This window comes from Ctenopharyngodon idella, chromosome 15 (genome assembly GCF_019924925.1).
Source record: "Ctenopharyngodon idella isolate HZGC_01 chromosome 15, HZGC01, whole genome shotgun sequence".
Lineage (NCBI taxonomy): Eukaryota > Metazoa > Chordata > Actinopteri > Cypriniformes > Xenocyprididae > Ctenopharyngodon > Ctenopharyngodon idella.
The window spans coordinates 5,313,573-5,328,926 of record NC_067234.1 but is presented as its reverse complement, the minus strand read 5'-3'; the positions used below and the strand labels follow the sequence as shown (position 1 = coordinate 5,328,926).

Sequence of the window (15,354 nt, the reverse complement as noted above, 5' to 3'; positions counted from 1 at the left end):
CAGTGTTTTCAGTACTTGCTATAACACTATATGTTCGTTGTAGTTCTTTTCAATTAGACAAACTTTGCATTTCACATTCTCCTTTAACAATTAATTTTACATGTGAAAGTATATCAGAATACTAAATGTTGACAACGCCTGTTTAAAAAGGTAAAATATGCAATATAGAATACAATAAAAATATACAAAAACAGGATTAAAACATCAGAATGTTGTATGGTGTTTTCATTTTAAATATAAATATTTCAATATGTAAAACATTAATTACCAATGGCAATGTCCCCATACATAATTGTTTATTAATAACAGTTACATTTTTAGACACCTACACAAAGAAAACTGACTCAAATTTGTCTTATTGTTTTAATGTTTATAATATTTTAGGGACTACATTAAAAAGAAGTAAGAAATATAACAAAACCCTATATTTGTTTATTAATAATTTAATTATTAATATTATTTTAAATATTTTTGTCATTTTAAATAATTATTATACACATCCTACTCAAAGACAGTTCTTACAGAATTAGTCTTATTTTTGTGCACCATATGTTTTTTATTTTTTTGTCAAGTGTATCTATATGAAAAACGATTATAAATAATTGTACTATAATTGTTAACATAACACTCTCTGTGTTCCTGTGCATAGTAAATTTAATTTAAACTGTAAGTTGTACATTCTTCTTTAGCAAAGTTAATTTAAAGAATGTATCAAAATACAAAATGTTGATATATATGAAGTGTGTAAAACATGTTCAAAATATTGTTGGGTGGTTTCATTTTAATTAATCATATTTAAATATTTTCATTATTAAAATATTAATGACAACAACTGAACTATTATAATTGTTATTAATTAATAATTTTGCAGACTGTCATGAAGTATGGTTCTGCGGTTCTGCAGTTGGTAGGTCTTAGGTCTTGCAGTTTTAGGTCACACTGTAATAACATTAGAAAAAATAGAAAAATAAACAACTCATTCTCTCTCAAACATCTGACAACATTCAATCACTGGACTGAACTTGAGGCTTAAAGTCTTCAAACATTGGTTGTGTCATTTACTGCAGCTTAACACAATTAAACAGTTCTGCAATTAAGCAAGGCAGTCTTAAGAAATTTGACAGGTTTTGATTCAGATTTCTCAATCTGATACACAACTCGCTGCAGAAACTCCCATGCGGGAGCACACTGCTTGGGGTAGTTGATATCAAGAACATAAAATGCCTTGAAGCACACGTCAACTGCCCCAAGCAGTGTGCTCTGAGGGAGTGCCTGACCAGCTAATATCACAAATGCCTGAGAAGCACATTGCTGGGGATCTCCCAGCACCAGGACAGAGGGGAATGGCTTCGATTGCAGGAGGTATTCCACCATATTTGTTCCAACCTAAAACAGACAGAGACAGACAGATAGACAAAAGAAAGTGAATATTGTGTAGAAGGTGAATTGTAAGCAAGATAATAGACTACCAGTTTGCGTTATAATGCTGATACTAACTGTACAAGGAAGCCAAATGAACTGTGGTTCTTAATTGGTGTGTTCATTTTGAGTGGGTCATGAATGTGTACAAGAAAATGTGGGTTGAGAACCACTCAGAGTAATAAAACTTAACATCTTTAACTTCACTTTCTAGCTACCTTAGATTGCATCACCCAAAACTGAAATACAACTGCGAGGAACCTTGGAGTTGTTGTTTTTTTTAAATCAGGATTCACCCTTTAGCTTTCACATGAAACATGTCACTTGGATTGCCTTCTTTCACCTGTACAGTATAGTTAGAATTAAGAATATTCTCTCTCAGAGTGGTGCTGAGAAACTGGTCCATTGTACTTACAGGCATTTGGTGTATGAACGCTGTCCGGGACTCTTCAATGGAGTGCCGGATAGTCTTCTTCCCAACCCCTGTAGACGGCCCCATGTGGCACCATGGTGGGTAGCAGTGTTAGCACTAGTTCCCCTTTGGCATCTGTAGGTTAACAATATTCTAGGTATCAGTATGTGTGTGGAAAATAAAATGACTGTATAGAAATATGTAAATGAACAGATATTTGTGTCTCAACATACAGACAAATGTGACCAAAAGGAAAGGAATCACAGGACCCTTGCCATAGAACACACAAAAGGTCAGTTTTAACTTACCCAGTGTCATGTCCTCAACAGAAAGTGAAGGGAGTTTATTGTCCTGCTTGGCCAAGTACAGGACCTTTTCAGCATATTCAGGGATCCAGGTCTCAAATAATTTAGGTGCAGCCTCACCATGCAGCACCTGAAAGTCCTGCGCTATCTAAAAAAAACCCACAGGAAACAAAGGAAAAAATGTGATATCCGCTCCTTTGATACAAAATGTAAATAAGATATTACTACTATATGTTCCAGTGGAACCATACCATGCCCGGACTGGTGAGATGAGGGTACTCTGTGAGGAGTTCCAGTATGTCCTTGGAGCTATTAGCCCGGATCCAGTTGGCTCTGCATAACCCCACTGTCGAAGAAGTTGTGACTGTCACAAAATCTTGCACTGACACATTTAAGCCATATTAAAGAAAAATGTTTAGGTATAGAGAGATGGTATGAGGGCAGTTAAGAGTAAAACGCTCACCTCTAAAATTCTCTATCAGCCTAGACAGCCGCCACTCAGTTAGCTTATCAGCGACAAAGCTGTCCATTTAAAATGACCTGGAGAAAACATAGCAATAGAGGTTAGCAACAATTTGAAGACCTGACACACTTCTTTAACTCTCACTACTTAAGCCAGTAGAGCACTATATAGTATGATAAGCACAGCGCAGCTGGTTAACATAACTCAACTATTGTGTTGCCTCGTTGCTCTAGCCGCGGCTAAAGCGTATTTAAAATTCAAACACATTATTCTCTATGAGTGTACACACACCGGCGGCGCCCAGCAACGGTTCAGGACCTTGTTCAAAATCCTGCAGCGCCACAGAGCGCCATGTACATAGTCTTATATTAAATTTACACTTATTTGTCTCAAATCGTCGTTAATGTATATACAGACTTCACCATGTGCTGCAATTTAAATTTAGTTTTACATTAATTTACAGAAATCAGCTACTTGAATGAAAATTGCTGATGTTATTGGATTTTCAGGTGATATTCTCAATTCATTCAGTTAACGGACGCTCTGAGGTAAAGTGTTCAGACTGCAGACTCAGCAACGGTTGTATTTAATTATACAGTACAATCATAACATAGTACTGACATTATCTTAATTCCATAATGTCCTTAAACATAACAATATTGCTGGCCATAAACTGAGAAAGTACGCGATACCTCGAGTTGTCCTAGACGCGGCGCAGCGCGGCGCTTCTCGTCCGGTGTTCGACCCCCTTAACGCGGCATTAAGTCGCCACTAGCTGCACTGTATATCGTATTATTACCAGTATTATAACAATGAGATAAGTACACAGTGCGCAGTTTATGAAAAATAAAATTTAAAGACCGTGTAAAGTGAATTCAGTAATTTTCTTCTAAACACATTAAATAGGTCATACATGTATTTCTCAACGATGTGTAAAAAGCATTTCAACCATTTTGACACCTAATTTCATGAACATATCGTTATTTTTAATCATTCAAATTTGGCTGGGTGGTTAATAACACTTTCTTCTTTAGTCTGACAAACTCAAAACACATATTTATTTTGACTTTACACGGACTTTAAACTAGTTAGATGTTGTCGCGATATCCGCGGGCGGCTACATGCTAACCACAGAATTACCACGGTAAGCCATGGTCATTTTTTCAGCAAATGGTGGTAAACTAGCAACGGGGACATGGACACAGAAATGTTTACGTTACATTGACACTGAAAATACTTGCTTACCTTGAATACGCGACGAAGCTGCACCGAAGAAGCCCAGGCCAAAGCGGATCGAGCGCGAAGCTCAAGTGACGGTTATTTCAAACGACTGTTGTGAGAAAATTCCAGAACAGTGGGGGGCGGGGGGCGGTGGGAAGGGGCGTGAACCCAGAACATGGGTTACTCTTTGAAAAATAACCCAGAAACCTAAACAACCCAGGAATTGGGTCAAAATATTAGCCCTATAACCCAGAAAATGGTTACTCTCTGAAAAAATAAGCCATAATTTTAATCCAACACAAATAACCCAGAAAATGGGTTAAAGAAATAACCCAGGAGTTTTTAGAGTGTAACCACAGCTGAAGTGCCATTTATGTTAAAAATACATTCATCTAAGAATAACCCTTTAAAAAAGCAGAGTAAAACACAAAATAACATCAGCTAACAGTCTTGTCATTTGCACCCTCATATCTGTCCACATTTCATATTATTATTTTTATTTGTGTGTATATATATATATATATGCTTTTACACATATATTAAGCAAAAGTGCTTAATACAGTTAAATAGCCAGTTAAATAGCCATCTAAAGCTGCATTTGTTCATCTAAAAAAAGTAATATAATGAAATAGTATGGCAATTTTAAAAAATCTGTTTTATATATTAGTATTGTTACAAACGAGTCTCCCGCACCAGATCTCCTGGACCGCCAGAGGGAGCTCTCACCCGAATATTGACTTCATTTGAACTCCATTTCCCATGAACCCTCATACCTGGGACTGATTACATTGCACCTGCCGTCAATCACGCGCGCACACTCAGACTCCTATAAAAGACGCTCTAACTTACACTTCTGTGCGAAGTCTTGATTAGTCACGGTTGTCGTTTTTGAGCGTTTATATCTGTACTGCTTACCTGTTGTTGACTTGGACTGTTTATCTGGGTTCTGATTTCTGCTGCCTGGCCTGACCATTGCCTGTTTATCGTTGTTTCTTGCTTGCCGCCTGCCTCGGCCTCTTTGCCTGTTGATTGTTTATGTTCCTTGCTGCCTGCCCTGACCCTCTGCCTGTTTACTGGATTAGTCTCTGCTGTACTGCCCTTTGTTCTAATAAACTGCAGATGGATCAATACACTTCTGACTCATCACAAGTATTAACTTGTTAAGTCTTATTTTACTATATTAAGTATCTTTATGCTAATGCTGAGACGGTAATGAATACATTCTGATTTCAGAACAGCATCATGAAGAAAACAGTTCTTTCCCCAGGAGAGTCAAAATGTCTTTCAGGAAAGGCCCATCAGAGCACAAGACACTTAAAAAATTTGGGATACCAGGGCAGATGGATATGCTTTCTTTATAATGAGACAGAAGTGTGTTCCAGGCAGCAAAATTGCCCTCACCATCGGCTTCCACTGCAAGATCAACTGCTCCTTCCAATACTGCCTCTGATCAACCTGCTGAGTTCATAAAAGATCCACAGTCTTATCTACAACAGGATACTTTCCACATCAGTTTTGGAGGCTTATTCTGTTACATACAGACTTATCCTCCATTTCTAATTTTATTTCTCTTATTTGTTGTTTTGGCAGTGTTCTTGCCTGTTCTAAAAAACATTCTTTTGTTCTAACTACTGTTAAGGTTTGAACATACCTGTGGTGAGGGTGAGTGCACTTAATGAATTGGATTCATGCTATTTAAACTGATTTTGTTAAGATGTATAAGTATTATGCTCTCATTTGTATTCATTTGAATTAATTTATATTTGTATTTTATTTGTTTTCCCAGCTTTGTTTTTCTCTGTGGGACAGGCAATCCAATCACAGTGTCAAGTGTATGTCATGTGACCTAATTAATGACTGAATGATTGCACGTGCTTATTCTGTTTAATAAAAATGTGCCAGTCAGAGCGACTGGATGTTGGGAAAAAGTACACAGAAGTTTGTGTGTTATTTGCGCGTACTCTGTTAACAGGTTATGGGCCCAGATAAGGTTGTCTTACCTGGAGTGTTTGACCCTGTTTTGATGATGGAGTTAAACAGGGCATCTATAAGAGTGACAGGGCAACCCAAATATCCAGCCTTGCACATCTCCAGCAGGGACACAGGAGACTCTTGACTTTGACAAACACAAAAGCAGGAAGACAGACCTAGGAGATGTGGAGATGCAAGAAGAGTCTTCATCTGGCTTTGAGTTCTCATTTCCATCTCAGGTAAGCCTTTAAACTTTCTTGTTAACAGACTTTTGATTTAAAAAAAAAAAAAAAAAAATCTCACTTGCATATTACACTCATTTTACAATTTCAGGAATGCTTAGAGGATTCCTCTTCTGCTGAGACCCCTCTTGCTGCAGAGCTAGAGGCCATCCCACAGACTGCCATTTTCACTGGTTTTCCACTCCGAGTGCTGTGACAGTGAAGGAACAAACATCTGAGGAGTTTCTTTTAGATGCAGGTTATTATGTTATTCATACAGACATCAATTTGTGTAATTTGTCTGCCTCATCTATGCACACAAAACACAAATACTTAATTTCGTAATTTTGTGAATCTCTTTTAGAACTGCCAAGCACATCACCACTGCCTGTAGCTGCTTCTCCCTGTGCTGCTCGCACTGGACCCGTTAGACCTGGCCACCTGTCTTATGTGATCATAATAGATGGACGGATCCAATGAGAAATGCTATTGATGGTTTGTTGGCCAAGCACCACAGGAGCAAGAACTCTTTTCTTTTGACTTTGCAGAGACTCCTTTTTTTTCAGCGGGAACTGGAGGCCTCTAAGCAGAGGGGCAGAGAGGAAGAGGGTGATTGAGGAGAGAGGCAAAAGGAAGTCAGCATTGGAGCATCCTACTGGTTGTTTGTGTAGATTCTGCCACCTGCCACTGAAACAACCTGACAGTCCTCATATTCACACTGGATTCCCTGGAGTGGTAGGCAAATACATTTACTGTCCTGCTAAAGTGTTTTCCCTTTATCAGGCTCAGGGAATGAGTGCAGAAATGGCATGGAGAGACTTTCAGCAGTCTCCATTCTATGAGGCTGAGAAGCAGAGGTGGATGGAGGAAAAAAAAAAAAAGTGACTTCACTGTGCTATAAAACAGTATTTGAGGTCTGGGCATGTCATTTGCCAAATACATTCCTTACACAATCATATGCATATAGGTATATACATACTATTGCACTTTTAATATTTGCCTATATATATATATATAATTTATTTCCATTTGTTCTTTAAAATACCAGAAGTATTTTATTTTATTGTATTGCATTGTATTTTCTGGGTTCATTTGGGAACATATTATTGATAAAACTTTTTTTGACGCACCCACTCAAATATTTTTTCGTTGCCTTAGAGGCAATGTTGTGCAACAACAGTACAGAATCATAGAGAAAATTATTATAAGACAATGCTCAGAGAGCAATAAAAAATCACAAATCTTTTTCAAAAATGTCAAGAAATCAAGTAAAAAGGAAAAAAAAACAACACTTAAAACATATTGATATATTGGATTTGATACAGGCATAGGTTTGGATCATGTGGTGTGTCATGTCATATAATGTACTTCATGTAATGAGATTTCACTCTGTGCGAAACTTCAAAAAGCTGTTCTTCTCTGCTGTGAAAAAGAGGTGTACGTTACATTTTTTTGCACATCACTTTGGGTTTTCCTGCACACACAGGAACCCTGCATCTTCCCTTCTTGTCACACATTATTGCCAATGTGAGGTATTGTCCAAAACATCCTTGAAAAGCACCCCTTATCGCACAACGTTGCACTGAGGCAACAAAAAGAAAAACTGAATCTCTGAACATGCAAAATAAAATAAAAAACTTCATAAAACCTGACAAAAGACTTCTTTACACCTTCATAAACACACATATTTTTTTATGTACAGTTCTGAAGAGGCAAAAAGAATTAAAGACAGCCCTTCTTTGCAGGACAAGTCAGCACCTCAAAGAGAAGATCTGGTCAAGATGAATGCCCGCTCTGTTGTGTTACAGAGAGGAAGGGATGTCTCTGACAAGCAAGAGGTGTTAGGAGAACATATTCTTCAGTTCGGCAAGTACAAGGGCAAGGTGGTTATTAGAGAATGATGTTGGCTACATTTTGTACCTGTCCAGTAAAGTTGAGGCTGGGCAGTTCAACCCAGAGGGTCCTTTCAAGGATAGCCTCATTTCCTTTCTTCAGTACTCAAGAAGCTTTAAGGAAATTGAGGTTCTTAAACAGTATCTGTCTCAAAGGCCAGACCCTGTGCCAGCCTTGCCAGAGCATGACAATATTGCTGGATTTGGAACAAGAGCACAAGATACTTGGATAAAAATTTGGTATACCAGGGCTGATTGATATGCTACCTTTATAATGAGACAGAAATGTGTTTCAGGAAGTAAAATGTATCACTTGCAGCAGAATCTTTTAAAGTAGCAGCAAAACCAACTGCCCGAAAACCCTCCTCCTTTGCTTTCACCATCATCTTCCACTGCAAGGCCTCTGGTTCTTTCAAGTACTGCCTCTGATCATCCAGGTGAGTTAATAAAATTCATGCAAATTTGATTAAAAGCCTCCTAATGCATTAAAGCCTTCTGGTGCATTAGTTTTATTTCATAGCAATGGAGGAGGATGAGGAACTGGAGAGGATGATGTTGAGTCTTTCTCCAACAAAATATCTCACACAGCCGAGTAAGTGAATCAACAATCATTTTCAGTGTCATGTTTGTTATATGTAGCCATGTCTTGTTCTTTATGACATTAAGTTGCACATACTTCAGTGAAACAATTCAAATTGTAATGCTTATTTTTTTAGGATCGTCTGCAGCCCCTGGATCCACAGTCTTATCTAAAAGAGGTTATTTTCCAAATCAGTTTTGGGGATTATTCTGTTACAGACAGATTTATCCCCCATTCTTTTGTTCCACTAACTACTTTTAAGGGATAAACAAACCAGTGTCGAGGGTGAGTGCATTTCATGAATTGTATGCATACTATTTAATTGAATTTGTTGTCTGTAAAAATTGTACTTTACATTATAACAATTAAATCTGAACATTATTAGAATTTTCAAACTAGAATCTTTAAATAAATTATGATTGTAGTCATTCACAGGGTAAAGGCTCTGCACCTACAGCACCTGCACCGACAACCTCCACACAGACCGAGGCCCCTAATATCCCACAATGCAGCCTTAGTGAGCATATGAGACTTCTTTCAAATACATTAGCAAATTAGAAATGTTTCCAAACTTTTGACAGGTACTGTAAAGTTTGTAACATCATCACATGCAGTCTCCCATTCTCCCATAAAACATAACCAATAGTTAGGATTAGAAACAATCTAAATGTAATAACCATTTGACATTGGAGTTAGATTAAGCATGCAGCTAAAGGAAAATTAAAACTAAATTCTAAAAATTAAGTGAACTTCACAAGGGGCGCTGAAAAGACATACACGCATTATACCTTCGTTAACATACCACACCCCTAACATTCTAAAGAGTCTTGACATGTGTTTTATGGGTTTGCATGCATTTACATTACTTATTAAGACAATTACTTAGGGACAGTACTACAGGGTATTAGAATGACATTACATTTTTCTGTGTTAGGGAGGCATAAACCACCAACAACACTCTAAAAACCAGACCGGCCTGATGAATATAGTGCCACTGCACCTCCATGGCCAGGTTGGTGTATGGACATGTACTGTACACATGCCGACTCTACTGTAAGGATATGCATGTTTCTGAACAGTGTTGTTGTTTTTCACCAATTCCCTTCACTCCAGTGAGGGTTCCTTTGCCAGTACCTCCAGAGTTCCTTGAATTATCTACAAGCAAGAACACATCGCCTTTGAGACCAGTGCAGGAAACTGTGTTCTGTCAGTGTAAGGCCTTAATGTAACATTTTACTTAATCAAATTTAAAACAGATTTAACATATTTAACAAATGTAATGCTCATCTATGACTAATGTCACCCATGTCATCCTGCAACCCTCCTCCCAGTGACCTCTGCACAGTCTGCAGCCTCTACTCCTCCCTCAGGACCCCCTGCAGCTGCGGGCCAGTCTTTCTCGGGACTCCCTGCAGCCTCTACTGGGTACCCCTCAACTCAGCTGGAGGAGAAGCATGCTGTTCCACCACTGCCAAGCTATGAGCAGGATGTGAGCCAATGGCACTGCCCTCAACAGCAGAGAATCTGGATGAAAACAGAAATGGAAGCCTTGGGACTGTGGCCAGGCTCTGGACCGGTGAGACATCCAATGAACATGATCTCTTTGTGGCGTTACCCATCTCAGCCTGAGCTTATTGATGCTGTCTATGAGCTGCCATCACCGAAATACTTTCAACTTCATCCGTTCTTCATATGGAAGCCAGAGCACACCATTATGGAAAGAGTCCGCAACAACTACACTCTGCCATGTCTGTACAGCTGTCCGAATCCTCAAGTTGTCTCATCAGGAGTTGGACGACCCCATGTCATTATTGGTACAAGCAGCCAGTACTACATACTGGCCTCCCGGCTCAGCTGTAAAGTCTGTAAAAAGTACCCACCCAGATATAAGCCCCAGGAGTCCCCGCTAACTAAGTGTGAGATTGAACAAATGGTGAAAGAGATTGTGGAGAAGCAGCAGCAACAGCAGCCTGTCACAAAGAGGACATGGAACGGTCTTGCTTGTGGCCAGCCAAAGTCACGTTACCTTGGTGATGGTGCCTCCATTCATTTTTTTTTTTTTTTTTTTAAATCCGTCTGGGAACGTGAGGTACTTTTACTGCTCTACAAAGGTATACCAGATGTATCCAGCAGAAGGCCTCACCAATCCTCGAATGCCGTTTGCTGACTTTACTGAAACATTTTTTTTAATCGAGAGCTACAGGCCCCAAAGCAGTGTTCTGCAGAGGCAAGACAGGTAATGGAGGAGCGGAAAAAGAGAAAGGCCATAGAGCAGCATCCCACTGGTCGCCTCTGTAGGTTCTGTCACAAGTGACAATGTCTATTGTCCTGCCAGAGTGTTTTCCCTGTATCAGACAGAGGGGATGACGCACGAGATGACTTGGGGAGAGTTCTGTCAGTCTTCCTTTTATGAGGCTGAAAGGAAGAGATGGGCAGCAGAAAAAGGAAAGTGACTGCACTCATGTTTCCTGGTTTTGAATGTATACATTGTAATTATTGTATCATAAAAATATAACTCTGTATCTTGTTTTTTTTTTATGGATGTCTGTTACATGCTGAATCCACTGTGGTTTGTTCTTGCCTTATTTGTCTTTGTTTTTTTTTGTTGTTGTTGTTGTTGTTGTTCTTTTACTTAAGAATGCCATATTGGTCCATGCAGAATTGTAAAATGTTTAAAAAAAAAAAAAAAAAAAAAAAAAAAGTCTGCTTAACTTTTACTGTGTTGTATATGCATCATTTTTTATTTATTAATATAAATGTTTTTACTATTCTTTCAAAACATTTTCAAAACTCTGATTATTTAGATGATGGAAATCGGATGGCGTATCCTGCTAACATGGCGGCGCCTTCCCGAAATGCAACGCAGAGTGAAAACATCGTGACGTAACTCCTCATTCTCTATTGGTTGCTGTTCTTTCACATTTTAAAATAATAATAAATCAATCAAAAATAAGTATAAGCATTGTAAATGCAGTAATACAGTTTATACATCCCAAACGCAGAGTCCTCTCCTCTTGTGCGGCCTCCCCATTGCGTCGCTGGCCGAGGCAATAATCACTTTAGTTTCGCTTTCAAAGATCTCTTTTATCGATGCTTTTCCTTTGCTAGATGTAATTATCGAAATCAAAACCGTCCATAAACTATAAATCCTCACGAAAACTCACAAATACTTCAGTCAAGCCAGCTCGCACATCAACCGGAACTGAATGTGAGAGATCAGCCTGTGTCAAATTTCTCGGTTTCTGAATGGATAGTTGGCTTGATTGACATGTCCCCACGGACACTAACTTTCGGGCATGTCCTCAGAAAACGTTAGCACACTTTGATCGATGGTTTGGAGCAGAGCCATTTTTCAACGGCTCTGGCCCTTTGTATCCTTCCAATCACGTGATCTAATTAATATTCATAAGCCAAACCTTATATAACATAATAAATAAATCTCACACACCATCCAAATAGTGTAATATGTCAGTCAATAGTGGTTGTGAGAAAACACAACTGAGCTGTACAAACCTCAAAAGGCAAACTTTGATAAACTTTTCATCTAATTCAAATTTTGCCAAAATCATCAAATAAACATTGTGTTCATTGCAATCAGTGATTTATTGAAAGCAATATATGACCATGAATTCTATTCCTGGTTGAGTGAGGTTTTTCAGAGCAACCTCTAATTTTTAAACATTATGACCACTAATGTAATCTACACACAGCTTAGTGGCTATAGACAGTACCAAACTTGATCTTAAATCCTAAATAAAACCAGAGTTAAATTGCTGGTTTGAATCTTACACTAGTCACTATAGGTCACATTGTTAATCATTTTCAAGAGAATAAAAACAGCATTTTGGCAAGGATTAGACACAAAGTGAATGACTTCAACCCTTATGACCGAGTAACCCTTCAACAAGCAATTCTGCATAATTCTATGGAAACTTATGTGCAGAAATATGTGTGAAGGCAGGAGTCAACATTGATGAACAGCTCGAAAACATAATGTAGATTAATTTCTCATGTTTGTGGTTGTATTTAAATGCATCTACATTTTTTTTTTCTCAATATGTACTTTATAGACAAACATGCAGAGGGTATTTTGTGCTTGATTACAAATATTAAAATATTGTTTGTCACTGTCTTAACCTAGAAAATGTCCCAACTGCCTTTTCAAATTGTAAACCATATAATATTATAGAACCAAAGATGCAAATGGTCAATGTCAACATTTATATTTCCTTGTGTTTGTAGTAATTTTACTTTAATTTAGATATCTGATTTAATGAAAAACATATTTAAACATATTTATAACCTTCTTGTTCTCCCAATGTTATATCATAATGCCATATTTTCTTAAATTATAAAAATTAATTTGACTCATATAGGCCTGGTTTCACAGATAAGGCTTATCTGTAATAATAAATAAGCCTTAGTTCAATTAAGACATTTAGGTAGATTTTTTTTTTTTTAATTTTCCTTAGGGAAAAAGAAAAACATTATTGGTGTGCATCTTGAGACAAAACAATGGCACGAACATATTTTAAGACATGTCAATTCAAGCTTGATTGACAAACGCTAACGTTCGGGCATGATTTATATACCATCGACCTGTCCTAAAACGTTAGCACGCTTTGATCGATTGTTTGGAGATCGCGTGTTTCTTGGTTCGAGAGCGCATTTCGTGTTCACATCCGCGACAAAACAGTTGATTATTTACAAACGAAAGCTTACAGAAACGTGAAAATGGTCTCATTTGAAAGAAAATATCCTAAGCTAAAAGATGATATAGTGTGACTGATTGAAGCAGCCCTTATCAAAAGTGCAAGGGTCAATTTCTGTCTTTTCAAAACTGCCGGGGTCCTGACCCCCCTGTCCCCCGTGTCAACGGCGCGCCTGACATTTTATATAACTAAATCTATGAATAAAATAGTTTACTGTGCTTTGCTTTTGTGTTGTTTCTTTGTTCGTTGTTTTTTCATTCAAATCATTCAGAAATATATTTCAAATGTGTTTCACTACTTATTTGCATGCTCTGTTTTTTTTTTAAATTGGACAGCTGAAATTGTGCATGCCACTGATAGCCTCCCTTTTAGTGAGTAAATGATTTGAAATTGAGAAACGGATCATTCTGACTGATTCTGTGAACAGTATCAAGTCAAAAGAATGATTTGTTAATGAATCACGCCTGTGAATAGCAGTTTCAATTCAAAAAGTCTGTTCCTCATACAAAGCTCACTCCTAGAAAAAAACGTTGCTTAATAATTTCATATTAAGCGGGTTATTTCATTTTTTTCTACTGATCAAGTCAAGTCACCTTTATTTATATAGCGCTCTTTACAATGCAAATTGTTTCAAAGCAGCTTTACAGTGATAACAGGAAAATAATTTTGGCTGTACAGCAGCTTTAGAAGAAAATAGTGTCATTGTCCAGCTTAAGTAAGTTCAGTATTGATTCATTTCTGTTGTAAAATCATTACTTATTAATTTAGTTCATTTATCTATACAGCAGCTCTGGAGAAAACAGTGATGTCATCATCCAGCACGGTATCAATGCAGGCAGATCAGTAATAAAAAAGCAGATCTGTGCCACTGGCTGTCGTGTCGATGAGGCCTTCACAGGGGATGGTCTAATTGACAATCTCTGCTGACACTTCAGAGATGTGTTCAGATGTGTACAGATGCTAGAAATATGGCTTTCAAATGAGAGATTGGTATCAAAGAGCAAACCCAGGCTCCTAATGGACAACGATAAAGTGTTTATGAGCTGTTTAATTCATCTAATTGGTAACACTTTAGAACTGTTCCGTCATTAATGAATAACTACACAGGAACAAATGAGTAACACAATATTGATATTCTAGTAACTGCTATTAAAATGTTAGTTCATCCAAAAATTAAAATTTTGTCATTAATTGCTCATCCTCATGTCGCTCCAAACCTGTAAGTCCTTCATTCATCTTTTAAACACAAATTAAGATATTTTTTGATGAAATCTGTAAGCTATCTGGCCTCTGATATAGACCGCAACACAATTACCACTTTCAAGGCCCAGAAAGATAGTAAAAACACTTTTAAAATAGTCCATGTGACCAGAGGTGTAAAGTATTTGAGTAAATGTAATTAGTTACTGTACTTAGGTATCTTTTTGGATACTTTGTAGTTGTACTGAGTATCAAAGATATTAGCAACTTTTACTCTCTACTTGACTACATTTTTGATCAAGTAAATGTACTTTTTACTCCAGTACTGTAAGGGATGAGAGAGGGACAACGGAGTTGGAGATCCCCGTGCAGGCTTTAATAACAGGAAGAGCGTAGTCGTACAGGCAGAGGGTCATTTCTGACTAGCCTACTGCGTTTCGAATTATGGGTTCCACTTCCGGTTTGGGGATCTTCCATTTAAAAAGACTGAAACGAATCGTTTCAAATCATAAGGTTGCCCTACAAATAAAGCTTATCCGTCAGTTTGACTGAATGAGCTGTCAATTTTTCTTTCATGTTTTATTTTCAGACTGCATGAGAATAACGTAACGCTTGGTATTTTAATGCAACATGTTATAACAAGAATATCTATGGCAAGAGCTCTTTTTTCTTTTCAGTCGCTGCTTTCTATCCTCGTGATTATTTTCTTTTGTCCCTTTGCATACCGCTGTAATAGTATGACAAAGGACAACATATACTGCACATTTGTGGTCTGTTCTCCCGATAATTTACGATATATCCCATTAATTCCCTGGAATGCACTAAGAATCTCTCGTTTTTCTCCTCAAAGCCTCACGTCTCTTTCCAGGTTTGTTTTCACAGGTAAATACAATTTATTATCTGTAAAAATGATGGAAATCACTTTGAAATAGTATCATGCAATGCTGAAGTTCATGAA

The 15,354-nt window shown here is 37.6% G+C and overlaps 1 protein-coding gene and 1 long non-coding RNA gene across 3 annotated transcripts; one reads left to right on the top strand and one right to left on the bottom strand.

Annotated features, from left to right (window-relative positions):
• Nucleotides 1-1,956: 1,956 nt before the first annotated feature.
• Nucleotides 1,957-2,809, bottom strand: LOC127496171 (uncharacterized). The gene is made up of 3 exons (XR_007925253.1): nucleotides 2,600-2,809; nucleotides 2,388-2,482; nucleotides 1,957-2,284 (listed from the first exon to the last, which is right to left on the bottom strand). It is a non-coding gene; the product is annotated as an uncharacterized LOC127496171 (long non-coding RNA).
• A 6,439-nt stretch (nucleotides 2,810-9,248) lies between these two features.
• LOC127495824 (uncharacterized) lies at nucleotides 9,249-11,376 on the top strand. Of its 2 annotated transcripts, XR_007925190.1 has the most exons (3): nucleotides 9,249-9,496; nucleotides 9,598-9,696; nucleotides 9,816-11,376. XR_007925190.1 is itself a non-coding variant. In XM_051863161.1 (2 exons), exons 1-2 carry the CDS (start codon nucleotides 9,489-9,491, stop codon nucleotides 10,649-10,651), a joined length of 1,044 nt encoding a protein of 347 aa, XP_051719121.1. In that variant the 5' UTR covers nucleotides 9,309-9,488; the 3' UTR covers nucleotides 10,652-11,376. The 2 variants fall into 2 exon arrangements, 1 of the variants encoding a protein (XP_051719121.1); XM_051863161.1 differs by having other exon boundaries at nucleotides 9,309-9,696.
• Nucleotides 11,377-15,354: the final 3,978 nt, after the last annotated feature.

Coding starts and splice junctions, on each gene's coding strand:
- LOC127495824 (XM_051863161.1), top strand. CDS start 9,489: ATGGCCAGGTTGGTGTATGGACATGTACTGTACACATGCCGACTCTAC. Junction 9,697..9,815: donor GGAAACTGTGTTCTGTCAGT/GTAAGGCCTTAA, acceptor CCCTCCTCCCAG/TGACCTCTGCACAGTCTGCA.